Raw genomic sequence first — 27,369 nt, forward strand, 5'->3', positions numbered from 1 at the left:
ACGAGGGAAAAAACTAAAGAAATGGGGTCCTTTCAGTCTGCTGCCATCAAACCTGACATACAACTACCTTACTGAATCTTCAGTTAATGAAGTTCATCCTAATGACACTTTATTTTGCTGTTTTAGTGCTGTTGAACCAAACTCCACTGTAAAAGCAGGTTTTTTATGGGCCATATTTTTCACAGAGAAAAAAACTTTAGTTCCTCCATCAATAAGAATCTTTTTTGATTAATTTAAATCAACAGTTACAATCAGCATGTACTTTAATCTGTAAGAGGATTAACTAACCTGTGGTTTTGTAGCAAAACTCATCCTTCTTGTTCAATACAGCAGCACTGATGAATTAATTGCTTAAACTGACTACATTTATGATCTAAACTAACTGGACATGCACATGGAAAGTGGTGAATTTTCCCTTTAAGGGATGATACATAGTCTTTTGGCACTGTTTTTGTTTTTTTTTCAACTTGAGAGGTAAATATTAACCTGATTTATAGAAATTCCTAACATTTTGCTAACAATTCAATATTGTGCACAGTTTACAGTGGACTAACATCTAAAAAGAGTGATTTCAGTTTGGCACAGACGAGGTGAGGAGCAACACTTAATACACTCATCTAAATTATCCTCAACAAAGCTTGTGCGCTCAATTCTTCTCACTCAGTGAGACAGTTTGACATGAAAGATCAACCACATACTCGCATGCCACATGTCCTGGCCAACCACAACCCACAGGCAGGAAAAACAAAATAGGAATACCAGCATTACCACGCTTTTCCAAATCTGGGTGGAGAAGCAGAGGAAGAGTAGAGGCCAAACTTAACAGAGACATGAACTCAGACACCGCAGAGAGAGACAGGGTGTTAAGAGAAAGACAGCAAGAAGACAGCACTGGGCCAAGAGCAACCCGATACCAAAACAAAAGATTAAAAAAGGACTCGTACTGGGTCTCAATCATTTATTAGGTTCAAGAAAAAAATGTTACAGTTTATACATAAACAACTAATCTCACTTGAAGGTGGAATTTGATTTATTAGTAAAAACCAGTGATAAGAGAAAGAGAAAGAGGACTAGCGAGCTTTACTGGAGGTGATATAACGAGCTAAACAAACAAAGCCTTCTTCATGATGCCGGGATCCACACCTCCCATGAGCCATCACTTAGCTAGTGTTCCCAACATGGGGCAGTTTCATTGACACATCATTAATACCGACATGGTGGTGAAATTACGGAGTCCCTGAGAGAAGTGGAAAAAAAATCTGGCAAAACTTTTTTTTCACCTGTTTGTAAGTCATAAAACCAGGAAAGAAAACTATTTAGATCAGAGTTGAAAAATGGATCACCAGATTTTTTGTCCCGCTTGCCTCTCAGGGCTTCCATGTGAAATTGATCAAAAAACAAACAAAAAAGAAAAAACAAACAAAATAGACAAAACAAATGACACAAATGGGTAACTTTTCATTTAGATAGTGTCTTATAAATGCAGAATGTTGATGCTGATCTCACTCGCAAAATGAAAGGTTACCATGAAAAAACAAAACAAAACACTGAACAGTTTGTGCAACAGCCTGTTTTGGTCTTTCAGGTGTGTGCATACAGACTGGTTACATTTTTCAATGACGGATACAAGAGGGCAGAGCGGACAGTGGTGGAAAATAACACAAGGAACAAACACTGGGGCCAGAACAGAGCGGTATGTTGGAGAGACGGCATACAAACACTAACCATCAGACTGGGGGAGCTGCTTGTTTCATATTTGGACTTGATATTGGTACAAGGGGAGGGGTTGCAGAGCAGTAGACCATATTTCCTGCACCCACGCCAAACAGTTGGAGCCACATAGAGGGTAGTAGGGGGTTTGAGAGGGTGTGTGAGGATCAGTGACATCCTGCTATCCTCTTTTACCGGTATCCAGGGCCTGGCTGAGTGTAGCCCTGGCCATAAGGGGGGCGGTTGCGGGCATACGGGTTAGCAGCTCCTGGCGGAGGGGTGACAGTGCTGCCCGGAGGTGGGGTATATCCAGGGCGGGGTTGGTACCCCGAGGTGGGCTGGGAGCTGGGCGGCAGGCTGTAGTTGGCAGGCTGGGAGGCCTGGGAGGTATAGTTTTGGGGAGGGAAGGTTCCTGGAGGATACTGCTGGGCTCCTTGAGATGGATGAGGTGGCTGCTGGCCACCCTGGAAGCCTGGAGCTGGAGCCTGGGCCGCACCGGGGGCCGGAGCCTGGGAGGAGGGAGGCGCGTAGTTCTGAAACTGCTGCTGCTGTGGTGGCTGTGGCGGTCCAGGCTGAGGGGCTCCGGGCTGAGTGCTGTATCCTGCAGAAGGGAGAGGACAGAGTCTTTTTGATTCTCTCTGCCGAGGAAAGAAAGCTATCTTACGTCACAACACAGCAGCTACCTTTTCAGTTTTACAAACCTCAATTCGAAAAAAGTTGTGTATACGTGCATCCTTTTCAACTCAACTGAATAAACTAATACACTTTGTTTTTTGTAAATACACACTCATTCTTAATATGATGCCTCTAACACATTTCAAATACTTGGGACAGGGGCAACAAATGACTGTAATTGGTAACAGATGACAGCATCATGACTAGATATGAAAGGGACATCCTCAAAGCTCTGATGTTCATGGATGGGTCATGGTTCACCACTTCATGGAAAACTGCTTGGGCAAAAAGTCCAACAGTTTGAAAACAACATTTCTCAACACGAAACTGCAAGAAACTTAGGGTTTTCACCATCTACAATCCATAATATCATTAAGAGAATCCTGAGAACTCTCTGCACACAAGGGGCAAGGTCGAAAAACTACATTAAATGCCTGTGATCACTGACCCCTCAGGCAGCAACTGCATTAAAAAACACACAGAACTGTATAAAGCATACTATATGGGCTCAGGAACACTTAGGAAAACTGTTGTCAGTAAACATAATTTTTTACTGCATCTACAAATGCAAGTTAAGACTCTACCATGCAAAGTAAAAGCCACATATCAACAACAGCTCATCTAAGATGGACTGACACAAAGTGGAAAAGTGTTCTGTTGTCTGATGTGTCCACATTTCAGATTGTTTTAGGAAATCATGGACATTGTGACATCAGGCTGCAGAGGAGGAGGAAGACCACTCAGACATGTACCAGCGCCAACTTCAAAAGCCAGCATCTGTGATGATACGGGGGTGTGTCGGGCCCTTCACAGATGTGACAGTTACCCATGATGCCATGGGCACCTGTCACATCTGTGAAGGGCCCATAAATGCTGAAAGGTAATACAGGTTTTGAAGCAACATATGCTACCATCCAGATGACATCTTTTTCAGAGACAGCCCTGCTCATTTTGGTAAGACAATACCAAGACATTCTTAAAATGTTACAGCAGCGTGACTTCATAGTAAAAGATTTCAGGTATTAGACTGGCCTGTGTGTAGTCCAGACCTGTATACGATTGAAAACGTGTGGCACAAAATACAACAGAGACCCCAGACTGTTCAGTACCCGAAGTCGTATATCAAGTAAGAATGGGAAAGAATTTCACTCTGAAAACCTCAACAATTGGTGACCTCAGTTTCCAAAGTGTTGTTAAGAGAAAAGTTGATGTCTCATGTTGGAAAACACACCCCTGTTAGAACCTTTTTGGAACATATCGCAGACACCAAATTCAGAATGAGTGTATATTTACAAAAAACAATAAAATTAATCAGTTTGAACATTAAATATCTTCTCTTTTTACTCTGTGTAATTAAATATATGTTGGCAAGTTTTTGCAAATCACTGTATTCTGTTTTTATTTACATTTTACACAACATCCCAACTTTTGTGGGATTTGGGTTTGTAATTCCTGACCAGCATTACTCTTACCAGAGTACTGCATACCGTACTGCTGCTGCTGCGGTGGGGCACCTGGTTGCTGCGGCGGGTATCCACCTGGAGCTTGGTACTGTTGGTACACCTGGCCTGTAAAGACGGGGACAAGCATCATCAGTACACAAGAATCACAAAAATCTCAAATATGACACACTATCCATTACATCTGTGCCCCCCTATACACCCATATCCAGATAAAATTCAAATGCAGACCTTTTCATTTACACTTAGCAACATGCATGTTAAAATCTGTTTACACCCGGTATTAACACGTGTCCTGGGTGATCAGATCACAATAAATAGTTCCAAGTCCAGGTGTGAATATATGCATTGAGGATGCATTGAGATCCAGTTGATCTCAGCCAATTGCATCTCTGCTGGGCTGCTGACAGCACAAGTAAAACATGAGGCTCACAGTGGGCTGATAGGAGTTAAGTGTGGCACTGAACACACAAAAAAAAGAAATTAAGAAAACAGAACAAGAAGTTGAATCTCAAGATTGAATGGCCAAATTGACAGTAACAGACATTCAATTGAGGAAGTAGCCCTAGTGTTTATTTACATCCACGTGACTGGATCACCCAGAATGCATAATAATACCAGGAATGAACAAACTCTTACATACATCATGTCCGTTGGCCAGACCAAAGATCTGACTGTAATGCAGAATCTTTCCAGGCTACATGCTAACCAAAGCCAGTCCTCCTCCAACAGATCTCTTAGGGATATAGTTACAGTTGGACTAAAGAATATGTACATGTCTTGGAGAAAGATGCTTTTACACCTTTTTAACATATGGCTAGAATACAATTATAGGCAATTATTCTTTTTATATTAGACAGCTATTCAAGACGCATGAACTAAATGAGTGGAAGTGGAGTTTCTATTTTCATGAAAACACCTGTGCATCTGGACAGAATAACACGCAGATGCTTCAACAAAAACATCTGTAACCACTTTGATACAAGTATTTGTTGCAAAAAAAGGCCCAGTACCCACAGATACCTGTCTACGGCACGTTACAGTAAGAAATGGCTCCGAGCTACGGAGAGAGCAGCACGTAGGTGCCCGAGCAGACATAAACACACAGACACACAAAGTCAAACTGAGGCTGACGTGTGTGTCCACCATCGAGATACTATCGGCACACAGACAAGTATGATTCAGCCAAACCTGTTGCATCAGGACAAGGAGTTGTCCTCTAGACATGTCTGTGTTTGCAGACAGTGACTTCCTGTTAAACTTTTATTAAGTATGACTTCACCAGTCCACACTGCGTACGTGCACACGTGGAGGATGGTCACCATCGTCTCAATGATCTTCCTTAAACAGTACTTCTTTACCAGCCTAGAATAACCAAGGAAGCCAAGAGCATCATGTAATCAGTAATATCTTTCTCAACAGTGATGTCACTGAACATCTTTTTTTCCCCCAGGTTTCAAAAACATGGAAACTTTCTTCCTTGTTATTTCACATTTGCTCATCAGGTTTTCCAATGAATGCCTCAATTTTCAACAAACATGCAAAAAACTTGGCAAACTAGTGTGCTCACTTAACAAGGCCCAACTCTTCTCCTGCCTGGCACATAAATTGGGGTGACGACACATGAAAAGCACAAAGAGAGCAAGCATAATGAAAAGAGGGTTCACTGGCTTTCAAGCACTGGTAAAACTGGTGGTGATTTTCCACTGTGTGGGAGGGCTGACATGGTGACACTTAATTTTAACAAAGCAAAGGCTGAAAAGAGATTATGAACTCTTATCACATTATTCTGTACGGTCTGTGTAGAGAACTTCAATGCACTCAGAAATAACTCATTTTGTATCTACTGGTCTTACAGAAAAAACGACAAAACACTCAGAGACTTCAGCTTATCCCAAACTGCAGCTTGGTTATTAACCAGTAGAGGAGAGAGCACATTTGTCAACTTTTAGCTGTGCTGCACTTGCTTCCTGCAACATTTAGATTTTAAGGTCCTCTTCCTCAAATACAAAGCCCGTCATGGGCTAAGATCTAACTACATTCTACAACTACAAGTCCCTTGTTCACTACCTGCCTTCAAGAATACTGTGATCATCTGCTGCTGGTTTACTGGAGGTTCCCAGAAACAGCCAAAAGAAAATTGGGATGCAGCCTTTATCAGTTATGCCCCAAAGCTGTGGAGCACACCACCTGTAGATATCAGGGAAGCCAGCTCATCAAATATTTTTAAATAAAGTTAAAAAAGTATGTCTTTACTTGGGCATTTAACGAGCTATGACGTTCTTGTTACAGGCTTTTAACTGTTTTTTCCACTTTGCTTTAAACTGCTGCAATTCAGTTTAATTTAATATACTTTATTGGCATGAATTTATGAAAGACAATATTGCCAAAGTGTCTAGTAATAATGATATTATAAAGAAAAAGAAAAGGGAACTAAAGAGCAGAAAATAGTGAGCATGAGCTCTGTGTTTGTGTTGCAGTGTGTTTTAAATTTGTGTCTGTGTGTGTCTGTAGCAGTATTTAGTTCCTACATTAGATCCTCTATTACACAGTGAGTATCAGTGCTTTTCAGAGCAAGGAATTATTCAAAATTACAAAGTCATAATATAATATATAGATACATAACCGGACTAAAATAGCATAATATATTCTTTTAAAATGTTGTATTTTACTTGACTAGGATTATCAAGAAGGTTTTATTCTCCATCCTATTTTATTTTAATTATGGCATTCTATCCCTGCTTTTTATGGTTATTCCATGTCTATTTGCACGTGAGGATTAATTCTATTTATTCAGTTCTCTCAATCTTATTTTGCTGTTATTAACAAGAGGGTTTTACTTTATAATTTATTTTACATTTATTACAGCATTATTTCTTTGTTTTTATGTGCTTGGTGCACATAATTTCTTTGTTAAGCACTTTGGCTTGTGTTTCTTACATGAAAGGTGCTATACAAATAAAGTTTATTATTATATTTATAATTATTCTCATTATTTGCTAATAAATATATAGTCTGAGCAGCTGAGGCTCAATGAACCAGCAGAAAACAAGTCATATTACTTTGGATGGTTTGGGAGACACTTGACAACTAAATGTTTTGCTAGAAACAGTGTACTTCTTTAGTGTGTTTTTATAAGCAGTGAAGTGATGTGGCAACCATCTGTTATCTCACTGACAGCACCTTTAACATGAACACCATGGTCTTTATTGTGTGCAAAGGCATGTGTGTTAAATTGGCTTCTTCTCCTGTTCTCCTCGGTCTGTAATCCATCACAGTGTTATGTAAGAATGATTGAAGGATGTTGTGGCCTTTGGCCTGAAGAGTTCATTTCACTGCAGTGGAGCCAAGAGGTCAGTTATGAACCTGCAGAGTGCTCATGGGACAAAGAAATGACTAGGGGCTCACCGAACACAGAGCAACAGTTCTTTGAGAGAAAAATAAACCCACGTTGGGAAAATGATGTTCACTGGAACAAAGACGCAGTTGGCTGTATCTCTGCTGACCTCTCAGCATGCCTTAAGACGGAGTCATGAGAACAACGTCCTATTTTTAAATAAACATTTCACACCAAACACACGTCTGCCCATCTGATAAGGTGCCTCATGCTAATATTTGAGCCGTCGCTACAACATGTGTTTACAGTTTCTTTCGTTCTTGCACAGATGTAAATTATTGCCAAGGGTCTATCACCATCTGAGAGACTACTTTACCATCTTCTTATGGATCTTGTTAGCAGCATTCTTATGGTAACAAGTAACCTAAGCTTACATTAAAAGTGAGCTTGAGGCCTCCTTTAAAAGGCCACACATGCTCATTTGGCATCCAATCTCATGCATTACCGTGACTGGCTGTTCTAATTTGCCTTGAGGCTGTCACACTGACAAACAGTCTGCAACCAGAGTACAGGAATAATGTGAGGACAGAGTGAAGAGTGAGGAATGAGGAGAGAAGGCTGGGCAGGATCTAGTTTAATGTCTGTGTGCCAACCATCTGCAGCAAGGAGAGGATCAACTGTTCGTTGCCACGTGGGCCTGGAGATATATCTAACAACCTGCTACAAGGTTACAAGACAGTATCAAGGATTAGCTGCCAATGTGTATAATAACAATACTTTACTGATCTGTGTTGGGAAATGATCTTTACACTTGTCTTCCTGCACAGGTAGGTCAAAGTGCAGCACTGAGTGGGGAAAAATTCTTGGTAGAGAGGATTGCTGAGCTTTAGCAGGGTTCTCTTTATGTGTTACATGTGATCGAGAAAACTTTAAAAAATTCTAGTCAGTGAACATCTATCACTACAAATGTAAGTTAAGACTCTACCATGTAAAACTATATCAACAACATCCATCTAAGTTGAACTGATGCAAAGTGTAAAAATGTGCTGTGATCTGACGAGTCCACATTTCAGATTGTTTTTGGAAATCATGACCTCCAGGCTAAAGAGGAAAAGGACTATCCGGATTGTTAGCAGCACTAACTTCAAAAGCCAGCATCTGTGATGGTGTGTGTGTGTGTGTTAGCACCCACGACATGGCTAACTGTCACATCTGTGAAGTCCCCATTAATGATGACACAGGTTTTGGAGCAACACATGCTGCCATCCAGTGAATGTCTATTTTAAAGACATCCCTGCTTATTTCAGCCAAGCCACATTTTGCACTTATTACAACAGCTTGGCTTCAAATTAAAGGAGTTCAGGTACTAGACTGGCCTGTCTGCAGTCCAGACCTGTCTCCCATTGACAATGTGCGGTGCATTATGAAGTGTAAAACACAACAGAGACCTTGGACTGTTGTTGTATTTTTGGAACATGTTGCAGGCATCAAATTCAGAATGAGTGCATATTTAAAAAAAAAAATAAAGTTAATCATTTTAAACACTAAATATTTTGTCCTTGTACTGTTTTCAATTTAATGTAGGTCAAAAAGTTTTTGTAGATCATTGCATTCTGTTTTTATTTAGGTTTCACACAACATCCCAACATTTTTGGAATAAGAGTTTTACTATTGAATGTTAGTATTGTATTGTTTTAAACGTGGTTTTGAAAAATTATTGAAGTATCAATACTTCAGACAATCTTATTAGAAAAGAATGTCTGTTGTTTCTCCTCGTCCTTGTGTTATTGAGGGAATAGAAAAAAATCATCAACAGGCTTGCAGTTGAGCCGGCTGTTTGCATTTGTGCTGGCTAACCCAGTGACTGAATAAGTCTCCCTTCTGGATAAACTCAACTCTTATTGAGCCCTTTGGATAGGTCTTGGAACGCCAGGCCAAACCACAAACCACCAGTTAAATGGAAGTAGTCATTCCACATGTGTGCAGTGCCGCAGGTGCGGTGAGGAGAGGAGTCAGCAGCGTGGCTGCTCTGAGAGCAAGTTACTGCTCTCACTGGGTGCAAAGAAAATACACCTCCTTTGCTCCAGTGGTCTTCCCCATCGGCGAAGCCAAAACACAAGCTGAGAACAATCCAATCCAATTAAAGTAATGTGATAAACAATACGATATGCACCTCTGTGGCTGCACCTGCCTGGGCTTTCTCGCAACAAAAGGGGAAACAAGCGAGATAATTCCCTAATGTTAAGTGAGATACTCAGGATAAAGGAAATGGACATGCAAGATTGGCACAGAAGACAATTTTCCCTGTTAAACTAGATCACAGAGTGGTACTGTGCTGAGAAAATTGAGTAAAATAAGTTTTGTTTGTTTTTACCAACATCTGCCAAATCCTTTGTTAATTTATCTTTATCTGGGCCTTGGGTCTGGGTCAACATGTGCATGCTTAAGATCTCACACAGGGGAGAGCTGTGATAAGGATCCTGCTGAGTAAGATAAACTCAAATTCCATGGATACTCTTGTTTACATAGTATTGATTAAGACTGCACAGCGGTAAAACCTGAGGATCATTTCTCATTTAGTGAAACTTGCTGCTTCAACATCGGATTGGGTCTGATTTCCAAAAACAAGAAACAAGAATCTGCTTACACTACATTCAGTGACTGTAAATGTGTAAACGGTCAACTGGTTAAAAAGGATACTGTATATTCATTCTATCTTGTATCCTCTTCAATTTGTTCCTTTAACGTTTTCAACCGTGGTGGAGAGAACTCAGTTTGAAGGACAGATAAACTAATATACCAAATGAAACTAGATCTAAGGAATCCACTGTTATCAACCAAGTCCTGCTAGCTTGTCAGGAAGGGGGCTAAATAGTACTCCAGATTCAGTCTAAATTTCGGTGAGGGAAAATTGTCATGACCATTTTCAAAGGGGTCCTTTGACCTCTCACCTCAAGATATCTGAATGTGTATGAATGGAGAGATGAGACCCTTGTGATTCAATGCGGCTCAACTGTATTCATATGTGGTGATGTTAGTGCCCATAGTAGCCATTTCATTGTTTTGAGACCATTTTTTAAACTTGATTTAACTTGTAAAATGACCTATAACAACTTCTAGGATAATCACAATTTGGGTATTGACTAGATTTTAAAGACTTTGATTGTGTTTATTGATTTTGGTTCTTAACGATTCTCAATTCTGATTTTTTGAATGTTCTCCTGCATTCTTTTTTTTTTTTTTTAAGATTATTTGTTGGGCTTCTTGCCTTTATTGTGATAGGACAGCTGAAGATATGACAGGAAAGGGGGCAGAGAGAGAGTGGGGATGAAAACGCAGCAAATGGGCTGCAGGCGCTGCAGAAGACTGACAGCCTCAATCCATGTTGCGCACGCTCTACCAACTGAACTATAGGGGCGCTCTCCTGCATTCTTCACAGCAGAGTGGTGTGAAACAATTACCACAGATACATATTACCAGCAGAAACACTAAGCTAAGCCAATGTTAGCTAAAAAAATGTAACGCAGTGGTCTCTTTTCTGGTTTCTTGAATATTCTGGGGTTTACTGAGGCTACTTTACTGTAAAGATAGAGAGTATCCCATCCTTGTAAAGGGGATTGACAGTAAAGGGGTTTCTGAGCAATTTCCAGAACAGAAGTACTCACCATCAAATTGCCAAAAAGTCTAATCTTATACAAATCTCCAATTGTTGCTTTCTATTAGTGAGAGTCAGGGTGACAGTGATAATGACCGTCTATAATCCAATGAGAAATAAAAAGATTAAGTGGAATTTAACCTACACAGCTCTCTAATATAAGGCAGTATGATACTGTGTAGTGCATTCATTGATCCTACTCTGTCATACATACTAAATTGCATTACTATTGTTTTCAGAGTGGACTCTAAGCATGACATGAAATTAAATCTTGCATACAGTAGAAACACGGTGACTGTGGCTGCACAGTCAATCCTTTAGTCACACTTATGAAGAAAAGGAAAGGGCGTCGTTCTGCATTAACAGGCCTGTGTGAAGGTACCGCACTGTAAGTGCATGACCAGGACTGAACTCATATTAAAAACACAATATAAATAATAAAAACTTCAGTTTGAAGTGATTATGATTTAATAAGTTTTCATAAATTTGAATTAGTTTTTAGGATTTTTACTGCAGTGCTGTGAGTGTAAGTGGCCCAGTGGGAATGTGAGAGGGATGGGGGGGGGGGGTTACAGGACCCTGAGGACCTCGGCACAGCTTTTTTGGTATGAAATCTTCTGGGGATTGTTTCTTTATTTTACTTTGTGTATTTTTCCTACTGCTTCTATATATATTTTGCCCCTTCGACCAATGGATACCCTTCTTTGGATAACAAAGCTCAAGTTGATTACATTCAGATTTGTTCTACACAAACCCTCAGATTAAAAACTATTCCAACACAGACTCATGAATTGGGGCAAAAACTTGAGAGGGGAAAAACCTATCTGTCTGGATGGTGGACCATTACATCTACAGCAAAAGCCTATACTTTATGGAAAATAAATCAGACATCCACCAACTCACAGATATGGAGACAATTCTCTTGGAAAAATCTGATCTGTTCTTTTAAATGATGTCTAAGGTCAAGAGTAAATATTTAAATCCAAAATGACCATGCTGGAAAGAGTATGGAGAAATATATGTAGACCACTTACATATATTTTGGAAATACCACAAATTATCAATGTTTTGGAAAACTGTATCCAGAACTCTGCAAAAGGTACAAAGTGATGATATCCCTGTGAGCTACATGATACTTTATATGTTTAATTTCACAGAAGAGAACATATGAATGAGGGAGAGGTGTCTCGTCAGGATATTGTTAATAGCTAGTAAAAACACCATCACAAGGAAATGGGGTTAAGTGGATACTCCTACCCAGGAACAATGGATAAAGATAGTGCAGGAACACATAATGGGAAAAGTGGCACATCATCTGAGATTGCAAGACACAACTGGAAGAAAAGTGGGACAAATGGACGTTATTCAGAACCCAAAACAGCAACCGAGATTATCGAAAGGACAACTGATTAGATGCACTACTAAAAATTTATTCCCAAACAAATATTTTTCCTTTTTTTGGTCATATTTTGTTTTGTTGTTTGATTTTTTTATAAGTTTATCAAAACCTATTCAGATGCCTGTGAACTAATTCCACAACACAAGTGAATGTAAATGCAGGCATGTAACTGAGAAAGGGTGGAAAAAGGAAAGCAGAGAAGGAAAAAGAGAACGAAACATATCTATTTATATATGTATGTGTTTATGTGAATGAGTGTATATGAAGAGAAAGACTTAATAATGCTAAACCAAACTCGTCCTGCAAAAATCACCTAAGATGTATCCAAAATCTGTTTACTTGTTTTTCTTTTAATTGTTCTATTTCTTGTTTTATTTCTTATTTTGTTTTTGTTTGACTTTGCTGTCACCTGCTATCTGTGTCCTTAAATGTTTTTGTATTATTGACTGTATTACTATTACAATTGACTGCTTTGGCGATGTGCTCTCTGAACTGTTATGCCAATAAAGCAGAACTGAAAAGTGAATCTGTGGGTTTTATGTTAAAATATTAAATGTTGAAATCATCAATAAAAACTAAAAAGGAAAAAGAAAATAATACTGATTCTAACTGTTTTAAGGATTAACTACCTGGTCTGTAAATCAAATCATACCAGCAACTAAAGCACACCAGAGGAGTTTGTAAGATCGCAGGCAGAAATAATCTTTGGAAAACAAAAGCGCTTGGGTCGGTAGTTTAGGGCCACACATTCAACCTTGCTCAACAGGGAGTGACATTTTTATGAGGCTATGTTGGTGGTAATGTTGGAAAAATGTCCCATATAACAGCACCACTGTAAATAAAGTGTAATCGCTTAACCGCCCGTATTGCAGGGTCTCCAACTCCCTGCCGTCATTAGGACACTATCCCAGTATGCATTCCTTCACAGAAACCTACGTGCCTCAGAGGACGTGTGTGTATTCACCCATTATGTATTAAATGTGGTATGTGTGTATTTGGGATTTCTTGGGGATGCATGTGGCTCACCATCCATGCCAGCTGGGGGTCCCTGCTGTACACTGGGATAGGGGGCCTGTGGTTGTGGGGCCACTCCTGGCTGAGGGGCCGCAGATGAGGAGGAGGCGATGCTGTCAGGGGTTCCTGAGCGCTCCTCTGGTGCAACAGCTGGGGGAGCTACTCAGACAAACAGAGGGAGACAGACAAACAGAGGGGATGTTAATTCTTTACATGACAGCTTTACACTGTGACAAATCAAATACTTACAAAACTAAAGAGCATCTTGTACTTTTTGCAGTTGGATAGCATTAAAATACCTGCAGCCTGATCCTCACTCAGGCCAAAAGCGGAGATGACATTCTTGTTGACCTCGTCCTGGTTTTTTAGCGGGTCGAAGGCTGACATACTGGCTGCGCTGACTGGAGTGGCCTGTTTCACTGTGGGATCTGCTGCCACGACTTTGCCTTCACGTCCATCCACTGATTCTACAAACACCACCACAGAAATGCTTAAGAACCAGCAGAGACAAAATGTGGCAATGATACAACATTTTACACTCAGATAAATCCACTATAAAAATAGATTTGTTAATACACCATTAGCGTAATGATGCAGCACAAGTAGTGTTGTGCAAGTTCACGCTTCACAAGACCTAGCTAAAAATGAAATAGTTCAAATCCTTTCTTCCATCTTTTTAAAACAGTTGGCAGCTAAATTAAATCAAATATAATGACATCATATTAGATGTTGTGTGATATTTATGTATTTTTGTATTAATTTGAATTGCCAGAATAATGTATATCTGTAGTTCGTAAAAACAAGTTACAACCATTTGAAAACATTTTACACTGTAGCACACAACACAATTGAACATCAACATAGGCTACTGTATATCAAAGGAGCCACAGGAACTAATGCAGAAGTAATGAAGTAAGTAAACTTTTTCAATACCCTGAATGAAATAGAAACATTTGAAAGAACTAAAAAGTACCAAAAAGTACTAATTGTCCTGCCTGAAATCTGGCTTGTAGCATAGCAGGACAGACTATCTCCAGTCCAGCTCTCTGTTCTGTCTCTCTCTATGCTGCGAGCATCACACATTTAATCATCTATTAAGAACATTCACATTCATTACTGTGAAGTGATACCTTCAGTTCATCATTCACCAAAAACATGGGCACGTTCAGTGAATGAACTCATAAGCGTGCAGCATTATAAAACCTGAAAGTGAAACTGTGTGCACTGATGATGTGACACTGGGGTCTCTATCAAACAACATGCCCCTTGTAGACAGTTCTTCCTTATAATGCTGTTTTTTCACGTATTTTACCTTAATCAAAAAATTACAGCTTCTGTGATTTAGAGATTGCACTCAGTCATAATTCAATTTTGATAATTTTTCAATTAAATGTACAGCCTTACTTATATCAAAGTTTAAAATTCTGGTATCGTGACAATTTCAAGGGGGTTAGGGCTTTAAATGTTCTTCACACTGCTCAAGCATCATAAAAAATCTTGACTATACTCCTGCATTTTATTCAGCACACAAATCCACCCATTTGTCTCATGGTGCCAGATTGCAGACAAATGATATATGAATATGTAGCCTACTAATTCAGGAGAGAGCGGAATTTCAAATTTACAGGTCAAGTTACAGGTCATAGTGAATTACAAACAGTAGCACAACAGCCTTCAACTACCACCACCCTGTAATGACTGCACATGTTCCTCACATAACTGGTTTTGTCACAGTTACAATGACAACTGTGACAAAACACGTGCGAGAAAGCACGTGTGTGGGTGTGTGTGTCCACAATCAAACTGGCCAGAACCAGTACGCATGAAGGATATAATTAAAGCTACAAATGTAGAGTGTAACTCCAGACAAATCCTCATATGAAAGAAAAGTTATTAAATTATTCCAACAATAACTGACCCTTATAAACTGTCTCAGTCTGGTGCCAGCATCCCTGTGGGTTACAGATCTTACGATTCTGGCAGTGAGCATGTGGAATTTGAACAAGTGTTATTTGTTAACGAGGCCGCGTGATTCCCATCAGTGGGATTAAGAGACAAACTTGAGATGTAAAAAACAAAGAAATAAAAAACCCCAAAAAGAAATCAAACCAGCTGGACTGTGTGTCTGTGTGTGAAAATATATAATATTATCTGTGGCATATAGTGTCTAGAATATACATGTTAAAGTTGCAGGAGTCATTTTCAACTTAAAATATATTATTATGTCTAATCTTTTAATATTAGTATAGTAGGCTTTTTCCATCAATAAGCAGAGGTTATGAGTTCTCATGTGACAAAAAGAGCAGTTCTGGGGACATGCACTGGTAGGAAAGACTGCAAATGGTTAAAAAAAACCCATTTATAATGGTGTGACAGGCCCTGGATATTTAAGGCCAATACTGTCAATATTTAACAGTTAAAATATATAAATAATCTGCCAATAGTATTTTTCTTTAACATAAACACATAACACAAGTGTTCATACTGTGACTACTTGGTCTAAAGTTATTGAGATTATTCAAGGCCTTAACTAATCCTAAATTCTTCCCCTTTTCTCATTTTATTTTTTACAACCATTTGTATTCAGTACTATGGGTCATGAACTTGCATTTCTTAAGTCATATATATATATGTATATTAAATATATTAGGTTTGTAACATTGTTATTCTGTATTTGAATAAGGTTGTTATTGCTGAAGTGCAGTTTTTGGCACTCCAAGGTTGAACAGCTGATTCAGTGAGTTGTCAACAGACAGCTTTTGTTGTTTGGTGCCCAGATGTTGGCTATGAGCTACTTGGATTAGTAGTTTTGGAATCTGTGACCCCTTACATAGCTGAGTAAAGTAATAATATTACTGCAAATTATTGTCAAGTAATGCATCACCACACAATACTGCTGAATACTCATTATTTCGCTCTGCTTTGTGCTTATGTTTTGTCTATCTGTGCATTTGCATTGGCCCTCAGCTTTCTTTTTTTGTAGTTCTTGTTCAAATACAGTTCTAGCTATTAATATATTAATTTGTCTTTTGTTTGTTTTCATTACTTTAGCTTCTTATGTATTTATTTATTTACCTATCTATTTTTTATCCCTGCTGTTCAGCTCTTGTTCTGGAAATCTTATCTTGATATATGTACATCCCTTAGATTTTTTTTAATTGTGACAAAGATACAATGAGCATGACATTTTGCAGAAGAAAAATCAACATATCGGTGCTCTCTAGTGGACAAACTATGTAATGCTGAAACTGGTTTAAAATGACTTAAAACCAGCATTTCTGTGCTGCAGTTTACATATATATTATGCCACAAAAGTGAGTACACCCCTAACGTTTCAGCAACTACTTTATTATATCTTCTCAAAGTCAGTGTACAGTTTGTATAGCAGTATAGATTTACTGTCCTCTGAAAATAACTCAACACACAGCCATCATTGTCTAAATAGCTGGCAACACAAGTAAGTACACCTCACAGTGAACATGTCCAAATTGTGCCCAAAGTGTCAATACTTATCTAGCACTGCCTTAATCCCCTTTGGCATGGAGCTGCACAGGTTGTTACTGGAATCCTCTTCCACTCCTCCATGATGACATCACAGAGCTGGTGGATGTTAGACACCTTGAGCTCCTCCACCTTCCCCTTGAAGATGCCCCACAGGTGCTCAAATGGGTTCAGGTCTGGAGACAGACTTGGCCACTCCATCACCTTCAGCTTCCTCAGCAAGGTGGTTGTCATCTTGGAGGTGTGTTTGTGGTCGTTATCAAGTTGGAAAACTGCCATGCGGCCGAGTTTCCGAAGGGAGGGGATCATGCTCTGCTTCAGACTGTCACAGTACATGTTCGAATTCATGTTTCCCTCAAAGAACCGCAGCTCCCCAGTGCCGGCAGCATTCATGCAGCCCCAGACCATGACGCTACCACCACCATGCTTGACTGTAGGGAAGACACAATTATCTTGGTACTCCTCACCAGGGCGCTGCCACACATGCTGGACACCATCTGAAGTTTGTCTTTACCACAGGACATGGTTCCAGTAATTCATGCTCTTGGACTGCTTGTCTTCAGCAAACTGTTTGCGGGCTTTCTTGTGAGCCAGCTTCAGAAGAGGCTTCCTTCTGGGACGATGGCCATGCAGACCGACTTGATGCAGTGTGAGGCGTATGGTCTGAGCACTGACAGGCTGACCTCCCACTTCTTCAACCTCTGCAGCAATGTGTGAAGCACTCATACATCTGTTTTTGAAGCCAACTTCTGGATATGACACAGAGCACGAGGACTCAACTTCTTTGGTGGACCCTGGCGAGGCCTGTTCAGAGTGGAACCTGTCTTGGAAAACTGCTGAATGACCTTGGCCACCGTGCTGTAGCTCAGCTTCAGGGTGTTACCAGTCTTCTTATAGCCTAGGCCATCTTCGTGGAGAGCAACAATTCTATTTCTCACATCCTCAGAGAGTTCTTTGCAATGAGGTGCCATGTTGAACATCCAGTGGCCAATATGAGAGAATTGTACCCAAAGCACCAAATTTAACAGCTCCAATCCATGACACACACATTTGTATGGTCCAGTCAAACAGGGAAAAACATGAACATGATGAATAGGACAGGTGGCTTTGCATGTTTGAACGACATGTACAGGTATCACTAAGGGTTACTCACTTGTGTTGCCAGCTATTTAGACAATAATGGCTGTGTGTTGAGTAATTTTCAGTGGATAGAAAATCTATACTGCTATACAAGCTGTACACTGACTACTCTAAAATATATCCAAGTTTCATTTCTATAGTATTGTCCCTTGAGAAGCTATAATAAAATGGTTGCTGAAATGTGAGGGGTGTACTCACTTTTGAGACATACTGTATAAAAGAGCTATATCTGCAATAAGCTAATATAATACTGCAGCAATGCATCTTAAAACCTAGAATTTGGTTCGCATTTTTCCACCTCTGGTTCCCGTGTCTAGAAGTCAGTGGGTTTGTTGAATGGGGTATTGGTTATATGTCTGAAATTAAGTTAACACAAGGTTAAGTGTTTTGATTTATGACATAAACTACGTCAGTGAATATCTCATTTGTGAATTTTAAAGCTTTATGGTGTGCAGTTGCTAACAAGAGGCTAAATGAAACCACAGAGGTTGTCAGGAACATTAAACGTCATCTTGCTGCACACTATTTATTTAGTGTGGTGTAGTTTGTTTATAGCCTTACATTAGCTTTTTACCTCTGGTAATTGCATTTACACTTCAAAAATCATACAACTGCTGTTTGTGTGTGATGATTATCTTGCTGAAAAAAAGGCATCAGTATCATAAACGTTTGTTTGCCTCAGAGTTTATTTTCTACACTAATCTAAAATCCAATGGAAAAATCACATTGTTGTTTTGTCTAGGGAACTAGCGCAATGCTAACTTCAATGTGGGCCTAAAAAAGTACATCATTTCTGCACCACTATATACCACCTAATTTATCTGCCGAGCTCTTGCGTATGTGTGAGAGTGCTTACCGCTGTCTGGTGCTGTAGCAGCCAGGCCAGGCTCTGTGGGGGGCTCCAGGCTGTCCAGGAGGTTGTTGACTTTATTCCTGAGCTCGATGAGCTCCCTGCGCAGGTACTTCACCTGACTAGACTCCAAAGGCCGCGGCTGACCATTCACTGCAGATAATGAGAGAGGACACAAGTGAGCAAATGAAGACAAATCTGTGTTATTTGCTCTGGGAATGTGATTGAGCAAAGTCAAACATTTCTCCATCTCAGCACAGCTGACTCCATTTGTGTGTTAGACCTGATGGAGGGGAGATGGATAGAACTTGACTCCTGATCGCTTTTACAGAAGACAACAATCCCCTGGTTCTTACCTTTATTAATGGTGCCTTTTAATACATTACTGAATCTGGATCTCATTAATTCTGATCGTTTCTCGCATGAGACTTTGTTGTCTTGAACTTGAATTGCTGGTTGACATATATCATGGTCTAGGTCTGATTTATAGCCATGAGCTCCCAGGAATATTTGGGTCAGACTACACAGAAATGAGTCGGCAACACTCAACAAAACGCAAAGTGAGCAGGAAAATCAAGTAAATCACAGGTGCTCAAATTTTTTTCAATAATGTACCCCTTCTGAAATATTTTTTCACTGACCAGTGCACATAATTTATGGCAGAAAAAAAGAAAAAGTTTAGAAAGAAACCCATATAAAGAGGTATGGTACAGCTCTGCAGCATCAGTGTCAGCTCATTGAGGGAAATCCCATTAAAACATATTCTTCCTGATATTGATGGAATTTTTTTCCCTGTTTTACTTTGTGTTTTCAGTTGTATTACTGCTACGTTTCAACCACAGATCAATTTTTGTCAGTCATTTATTACCAAAACTGTCAGTTTTTGGCTGTTAACAACTGCAATGAAAATAACAATATTTTATATAAAATGTGGTTTAATCGAGCTTACATTTACATTTTTATTGAACTTATTATAGTATAATTATTTTAGGAACCATGCATGACTGATATTTTTTTAATTAATGTTTTAAACGTTTCTGCAGTACTTGAGTATCCCCATTTGAGAAACATTAAAGTAAGTGATTGTAGAACACAAACAGTTGACAATATAGCCAGGGTTCAATGCTCATCTTCTTCTTTCCCATGCCCAGCCAGTCAAATGGATCAGAAATCTACCTGCCCAAAGTCGGTTTTTATTTGCCCCTGTACAACTGTTTTATGTATTAGTGGTTAACAAATAACAAAAAAGACTTACATTAACTGTCATGCTTAATCAAGGGCTGCAATGATTAGAAAATATGAGAAAATAGTGAAAAATGTCCATCCCAGTTTCTAAAAGTCCAATTTCATGTCTTAAAATGTCTTGTTTTGTCAGTCCAAAACTTAAAAACAGTCAGTTTACTAAACAGAGAAACACAAGAACTCTCCATATTTGAGAGGCTGAAAACAGCATTTCCTCCCACTATGGAATAAAAAGTTACTTTAATGATTAATTGATTATCAAAATAGTTTATTTTTTACCACTTTCCTGATCAAGTGAGTTGCTAGATGTACTTATTTGTACAACATAGCATTTTACAAGCGTGCTATCATTACTGTTGAGCCCTGATATAGAGGCATGTCAACTTTACACTGAGGCAAAAAAAACTGTTGGTTACATATATATTGAAATGCCAAAGACTCACTGTATTCTCTTTATTGGACTGAATTCTTTTACAAGTAAATTATGATTTAGCATTAAGTGGAAAGTTAAAATGTATGCTACATTAGGTCATCAGCACAAAACAGCACTGTATTACACAGCGAAAAAGGCTAATGTAAAATAAACAGTGGATACTTGAACTCTGCAGTCCATTGGTCTGTAAAAGCTGTTAATTCTACACTAAGTATGAGTATATTATGAATGATGATCTGTCCTGTTTCCGTTGGCTCCACACTGTGAATACCTGGGATTACAGAGATCATCTATCACATGGCTGAATCCACTGAGACATTCACAATAGCAGCCAGGCTGACAGAGGGAGCTTCATCATCACACCCTGCCAGCTCGCCATTTTACTAACAATGGAGCTCAGGAACGCTGGGCAAAAGGGCACTGGTTTGTCATGCTTACCTAAAGAAATAAAATCATCAATCAAGCCAAAAGGTCCATTATTATGGTGCCAATCTGCAGGAAAAACAGGACAAAATTTCTTCAACCCTGTGTGACCTGCACCACACGGGTTACTCTACCTTCTTTCAAAACTCATTTTCCCACTACTAATTTGTGTTGAGGAGTGAAATTTACATTGCAAAAAAAGAATGGCTTCTTTATGATTCAAACAACTTTTTGAGATCAAAACAAATTATTTGAAGTTTCCAGACATTTGCACTCCTGTGTAGTAACGGTGGCATCACCACACACAAGGGTAATGATAAAGAAGGTGAAGTTACTGCCTGCCTTACATACCATTTACAGAACAATAGTTTTAGCAGTGCCTTGGCAACAGGGGTCCACCAACATTGTTTTACGATAGAGGTCTGACATCGATTAATTTGTACGGAAGGTGCTGATTGACAATATTTTGCACAATATTCAATGATTTTAATGACCACAATAAGTACTCATTTTCGGAGAATTGTGGTCTGGAATTAATGACTGCTCTGCAATAGGGTTGGGCTGCTGGACGATACCATCATCCATCATGATGCCTGACAGTCAACGACACATAGCTTTGTGATTTTAAAAGCTTTCTGTATCTAAGGTATGGGTGTGACCCCTCAGACCTGCCACAAGAAATATGAAATAAAGAGAAGCTGTTGCTGCAGGTCATGGTACATCTCCATGTTGCTTTTATTATTTTCTTAGTAAATCTGCCCAGTTAGGTGAAGCCAAAACACTTACATTGGTGGCAGCTTGTTTCTTTTCTATCTCTGTCAGCTTTCACAAAAACAGACTGAGAGAGCATGTATATATTTATTGTTTGTTATTACATGAAATATTTCTGTTTCTGTGGAGGTTTAGTAATTTAACCAGAAAAAAAAAATCTTTCACCCATACAGCTGAATGTATATACCGTGTGATTAACCAGGCTCACCTCAACTTTATGTAACATGTTTTTACTACGAACAAAAACAGGCATCAATCTGACATGTTAGGGTGAGGCTAACTGGTTGGTTGTGAAATGTAATTAATTCTTTCATGGCAGGGGTGTCGAACTCAATCACAGAAGGGGCCAAAATTTAAAACACAGTCTAAGTTACAGGCCAAACAGAATTAACATTTATTGAACAGTCTAAAACTGACTATGTTTTATTCATAAATATGAATTTGAACAGCTAGACTGCAACAACTTTTTCCTCAATAAAATAAATCAAATTTTATTTCTTTTTTTTCTTCAACAATAACATAAACCAAAATTGGCAGCTGTTACAGCGTATTGTGGGATTTGTAGTATGAGTGGTGAGAGTGATATTTACCGGCAGGTCATTCATAATAGACACATGAAATTATTTCGTGGACCGTATATAATTGTATCATGGGCCGGATATGGCCCGCAGGCCTTGAGTTTGACATGTGTGTTCTATGGCCTACACCTAAAGTGTCAAAGCTACAAGGCCACTGAATGACTGAGCTCTCTGCCCTTGCATATATTTACGATTAAGAACAGGTATAACTGGCATGAAGGGCTTTTGTGAATATATCCATCTACTGCCTGTCACTTTGTTTGTTTGCTGAACCAGCACAATGAAACAGAAAAAAAATCCACCCCAAATTAGTCAGAAGGGAGTGCTGACAACTTTCATTCGGAGAGAGAAGAGCTGAGGTTTGCTATGTGAAACATAAGCTGGACTGCCCTCCAGTGATGGGTTGCTGTAACAGCTGATGTGAGTTTATTATGATGAGGCTATCACATGACTTTAAGACTTTAAGTTTAGATTCCTGAAGGAAAAAATTCACCTTGATGATTGTGTATGTCTATGAAGAGGCAACAAATAGGAAATGCTTTAGTATCTTACCAAACAAAGTCAGTTTGAGTATTCTACTGCACTGGATGGCGAAGGAGAGGTCGGAGCTGTCAAAGATGGTGATGAGGTCATCATCTAGAAAAAGGGAAAGAGAGACCAGATGTTTTACTGCAAGGGAAATTGTGTCTACCAAAGAAAATATGTCAAGATACCAAAAGAAATATCAACTTTATTCTGTTATTGGAATTACATGGTCAGTGACAAAGTGACCTGATTAAGTAATTAGTATCAGTATCACATACTAGACACTAGTTTATAATGAATAAGCTGGAAAACGTACTGTCAACATTCATACCAATTAGGACAGACAACCTGTGTCCTCACTCACCTTCATCCTTGTATTTGATGGTAACCTCATCGTTACTCTGCAGCTTTCCCCTGAAAACACGCTGCATCATCAGCACTAACTCATCATAAGTAATGTCTTCGTTATGGATAGGGATGCGTCTGATGTCATCGCCCAACTGGGCTTTGATGATCAGCTTCCCGCTCAGGTCCAGCTGGCCGTTCATGGTGCCGTCCGACCTCTTCTGCTCCCACCACTTAACAAAATCAGGGGAAAAGTAGATGTAAAAATAACCAACTGAACAACATGCCTGTTGTAACTGCTTTCCTCCTCAATGCTAATAATAATATTAACTTTATTTATATGACATATTTAAAAAGAAAGCTTTATAAAGTGTTTTGACAGGCAAAAAATTGGTTTGGGAGGTCACAAATAACTTGAAGGAATAGTTCACCCCAAATCAAAAATGGATATTTCTCTTCTTACCTGTAGTGATATTTATTCAACTAGATTCTTTTGGGGTGAGATGCCGGGTTTTGGAGATATCGGTTGTAAAGATGACTGCCTTCTCTCAAATATAATGAAGCAAAATGACACTCATGGTGCATATATATATAGATTTGTATATATCCAGAAATCATGACTCGCTTAGTCAAGAAAATCCACAGACCTTGTTGTGAGCAGTTTCATGGCGGAAACATTTTCCTTGCTCCATATCACTGTGCAGAAGGGAAGGAAGCGTGCATCCACTTATGGATGAGAGGCTTGTGCTCATTAAGGTGCAGGATGAAAACATTACTGGCATCCTTCTTGGCTGAGCTGTAACATCTCACCCATGACTTTTGCATGGTAATACATATGGCAGGTGAAAATAGTTCCTACATGAAAATGGCCACAACAAGATCTGTGGATTATCTTCACATTGTTGCTGAGTTTTTCAAATGTATTTTTTTGGCACTTTGACAAGCTGAGTGCCATTTAGTTCCATTATATTCCAGAGGAAGACATGTTTATGGCCGATATATCTAGATAGATAAGTAGCACTACAGGTAAGAGAAAAAAAAAAATCTCTAAGTCATCAACAACCTCAAGGCAACAGACAAAGTTTAATGCCAGCAACGTGCTGCACCACTTAGGAATATTATGACATTATCACCTTGCTCAGTATCAAAAGATCTCAGTTTTTACAATTATATGTACATCCATCTCTGAGAATAAAATGTAATGCCTTCAGACATTCAATAAAATAATAATGTCAAAATGTAATCATCATTATACTCAAATTGAGACATCAGATAAGACTGGGTCTGTGTAAGTAGGTTAACAGGTCAGGGGATGTTGCTGTGGGAGTTGTTACTTATGATTAAAATGTGGTTATTACATAACAAGCAATGTTCAGTTAGCAGCTCTGATTTTACTGTATCAGAGTTCTAATGACTTCCTTAAAAACACTGACAGAGCTTCTTCTTTTTACTAACGATTTGATGTAACAGTCTAGCTTAACCTTTAACAATGAGTCTATCTCCCAGCAGGGTGTATATTGATTATAATCTAAAATCCTATCAAGGCTATGCCTATGTAGTATCACACAGGTTCACCTGAACTGTAGAGTCTAAGGGTCAATCTTCACTCAGTGAGGTGGCAACAATTCTGTGCTATGACAGCATCACTGATAATCTTCTTCTCAATGTCATCATGACGTAATTTAGCTTGTGGCCTTGCTCCCTTTTTCTAATTTAGCTAGATTAATTTATACAATACTTTATATCCAGAGCAAGACTACAAAAAACACATAAACTTGAACAATTAACAGTCACTAAATCTGAATAGCTAACACAATAACACATACAGTCAGGGGTCACCAGTGTATGTTACACAAATGAAACTCTATCTGTGTCACGTGTCTAACAAACATACAGACATTTTGGTTTGTATGTAATCACATATCTGCAGTGTTACTGTAACTGTAATGTCTTACATTCATTCAGTTAAGTTAGCCTCAATAGTCAATGACAAATTAACGTGTTTTAGTGATCATGTGTAGTTATTAGCTGGATTAAGCGTGACGTTACGGGCTGATGTTATAGGCTGGACAATGTAACATAACAGTGAATTTAATTCCAGATATGCTGCGGCTCTGTCTGCCCTAGCCAGATGAATAATTGGCTGGATGCTAGGGATTGTGTGGTAGCTAACGTGTTTAGCATAACGTTACTGATATGTTAAATGAGAACAACAAGAAGATGATTTATATCGAGTTTGGGACTGCCAAATGAACATTTGGTGCATCGGAATTTAAACTAAATGTTTAAAATGGCGTTGTCAAATGTCAAGTGTAGCTAATGTTAATTGTCAAAGACGCTCAATCGCAGAGTCATCTGTCAGTGGCCCAAAAACAGCACTATAGTGACTGCTAACATTTGTTAGGCCGATTCATCACTGCTGTGTCAATAACAACAATATAGTCCGTGGATGTAGAAAAAAGGCAGTAATGTAGTTAAACCTCTATTGTATAATAAATATTACTTGGCCTTAATTTCACTTTATGGCAATCAGTCAGCATAAAGCGGTTTCCTGTGTAACTTGTATTAGCTACCTTTAATAGACATTCAGGACTAACCCTGGGTAAACCAGCATATTCTTCACTTAGAAATATATTAAGTTTGCCTTCCTCATAATCAGAATAGATTAGGAACCAGTGTTTTTAAAAGTAGTTCTAAGTAATCGGTCTCGACACCTGTTTGGGCGAGCTAGCGTAGCATTAGCTCCCTGCGTAGCGAACGTAACCATTAACAAGCTAGGCTAAGTGGTTAGCTTGCTAGCTAGCAACATACCACTTAACCAAGGGGAACATAAAAAGTGCTGCTCATGCTACAGTTGGACCCCGAACAAAGAAGGGGTTTTTACCTGAATCAGACGACTTGACCACGCTGTATTTCACTGGTTTGCTCAAACCGTGAAAAATCAAATCTGTTAGCTAGCCTAGCTAGACCCGGGTGCCAGCATCAGGAAGTGTCCTCCAAACTGTAAACGTCAACCAGTACGTGGCATTCACTGCGCGCAGCCGCAGAGCATCTGGGACAAAGTGCGTTGTGATTATTGACTCACCTAATTGAAGAGGTTGATGATCAACCATCAGTTGTAACAAGCTGAACAGCATTCATCTAATTTTATTAAATTAGTTTACAATTCATATTGCCTTTCTGATACTAAATGGCAATACCTAAAAACCAGCGCTTGAAAAAGTACAGAAAATGTATATTTATATTTAACAAGTAGAGGCACTGTTACTGAAATATTACACTTTCACAACTAAAACTGGTGTTAAAATACTTAAATGCACTCTATGCAGGATTTTCCTACAACAAAAGAATGCATAGACTCAAAAATGAATCCCTGTCACTTATGACCCATTAGAAATGGAGTGATAGTGTGTCAGCAGATTACTGCCCTCTGCCTTTATTTCCTCATTTTCTCATTATTTTGGTGTGCTCAGGATGTTTTTTAAACCCAAAGTGTCCATATTTGACAGTCTGAGATTGAGACTCACCTATCGACTATCTTTCTGACACACTTACAAACAGTAACAGGCATATCCTAAGTATCCTACCTTTAAGTAAAAGTATAAAGTATTCTTCTCAAAAACTAATCGGAGCGGTTACTTTTTAACCGTTTATGTTTAATGCATTATCCATACCAGGCATTCAATCAAAGGAGTTTCTGTTTCTCTTTGGTCTAAATTACTCCTAACTCCTGCACTATTCTGGTCAGTGGTCATGGTAGGATAGCCAGATGTCCTGCAAAATTAAGGACAGTCCTGGATTTTTAAGCAATCCGAATTCTGGCCTGAGTCCCAAAATTTAAGCGTTATAGTAATATATTGTATGAACAACTTTTGAATCTGTAAAAATATTCTGATAAAATCACCTATGTAGGCTATAATTCCTGCTTTTATTTATTAAAAATGTTCTGTTTGTTTTCTGGTGTGTTTTTAAGTTGTCTATTACACTGATTAGATCACTTTAATCCTTCTACAATGACATGCCCACCCCTGTCCCCTGTCCCCAGTTTCACCCATTTCCATCTGGTCACCCTAGGTCACAGTCACCTCTCCAGACCTGTGCCTGCTGCAGCATTTTTTCCCCACCTGTTAAGGTTTGTGATCAGACTGTCTATGAAAATGCAGCTGAAATGTTCTGATATTAATTCAAAATGTAGGCCTGCTCAGTAGCAAATCATGATTTCAAAAGTGGTGAAACAGATTACACAGTGTAATTCCTGTTTATGTAAGAGCAAAATTACAGAGGAACAAATAAACATAAAAGTACAAGTAC

The 27,369-nt window shown here is 39.0% G+C and overlaps 1 protein-coding gene across 2 annotated transcripts; it reads right to left on the reverse strand.

Annotated features, from left to right (window-relative positions):
• Nucleotides 1-944: 944 nt before the first annotated feature.
• Nucleotides 945-26,100, reverse strand: tfg (trafficking from ER to golgi regulator). 2 transcript variants are annotated; one of them, XM_084724685.1, is made up of 8 exons: nucleotides 25,943-26,100; nucleotides 23,078-23,291; nucleotides 22,741-22,824; nucleotides 18,748-18,894; nucleotides 13,550-13,717; nucleotides 13,263-13,409; nucleotides 3,873-3,953; nucleotides 945-2,311 (listed from the first exon to the last, which is right to left on the reverse strand). In XM_084724685.1, the coding sequence occupies exons 2-8, from the start codon at nucleotides 23,259-23,261 to the stop codon at nucleotides 1,902-1,904; spliced, it is 1,221 nt and encodes a 406-aa protein (XP_084580811.1). In that variant the 5' UTR covers nucleotides 23,262-23,291; nucleotides 25,943-26,100; the 3' UTR covers nucleotides 945-1,901. The 2 variants fall into 2 exon arrangements, with proteins under 2 accessions (XP_084580811.1, XP_084580810.1); XM_084724684.1 differs by having other exon boundaries at nucleotides 3,858-3,953.
• Between the last annotated feature and the right edge of the window lie 1,269 nt (nucleotides 26,101-27,369).

This window comes from Lutjanus erythropterus, chromosome 8, assembly GCF_056507025.1.
Source record: "Lutjanus erythropterus isolate fLutEry1 chromosome 8, fLutEry1.hap2, whole genome shotgun sequence".
In the NCBI taxonomy this organism is placed as follows: domain Eukaryota; kingdom Metazoa; phylum Chordata; class Actinopteri; order Lutjaniformes; family Lutjanidae; genus Lutjanus; species Lutjanus erythropterus.

What these genes read in the sequence shown, in the direction of transcription:
- tfg (XM_084724684.1), bottom strand. Translation starts at nt 23,261, where the DNA reads ATGAACGGCCAGCTGGACCTGAGCGGGAAGCTGATCATCAAAGCCCAG. An exon ending in CATCAAATACAAGGATGAAG is followed by an intron (nt 22,825 to 23,077) that starts GTGAGTGAGGAC and finishes CCCTTTTTCTAG; the next exon opens with ATGATGACCTCATCACCATC. An exon ending in GAGTGAGGATCAGGCTGCAG is followed by an intron (nt 13,410 to 13,549) that starts GTATTTTAATGC and finishes TTGTCTGAGTAG; the next exon opens with CTCCCCCAGCTGTTGCACCA.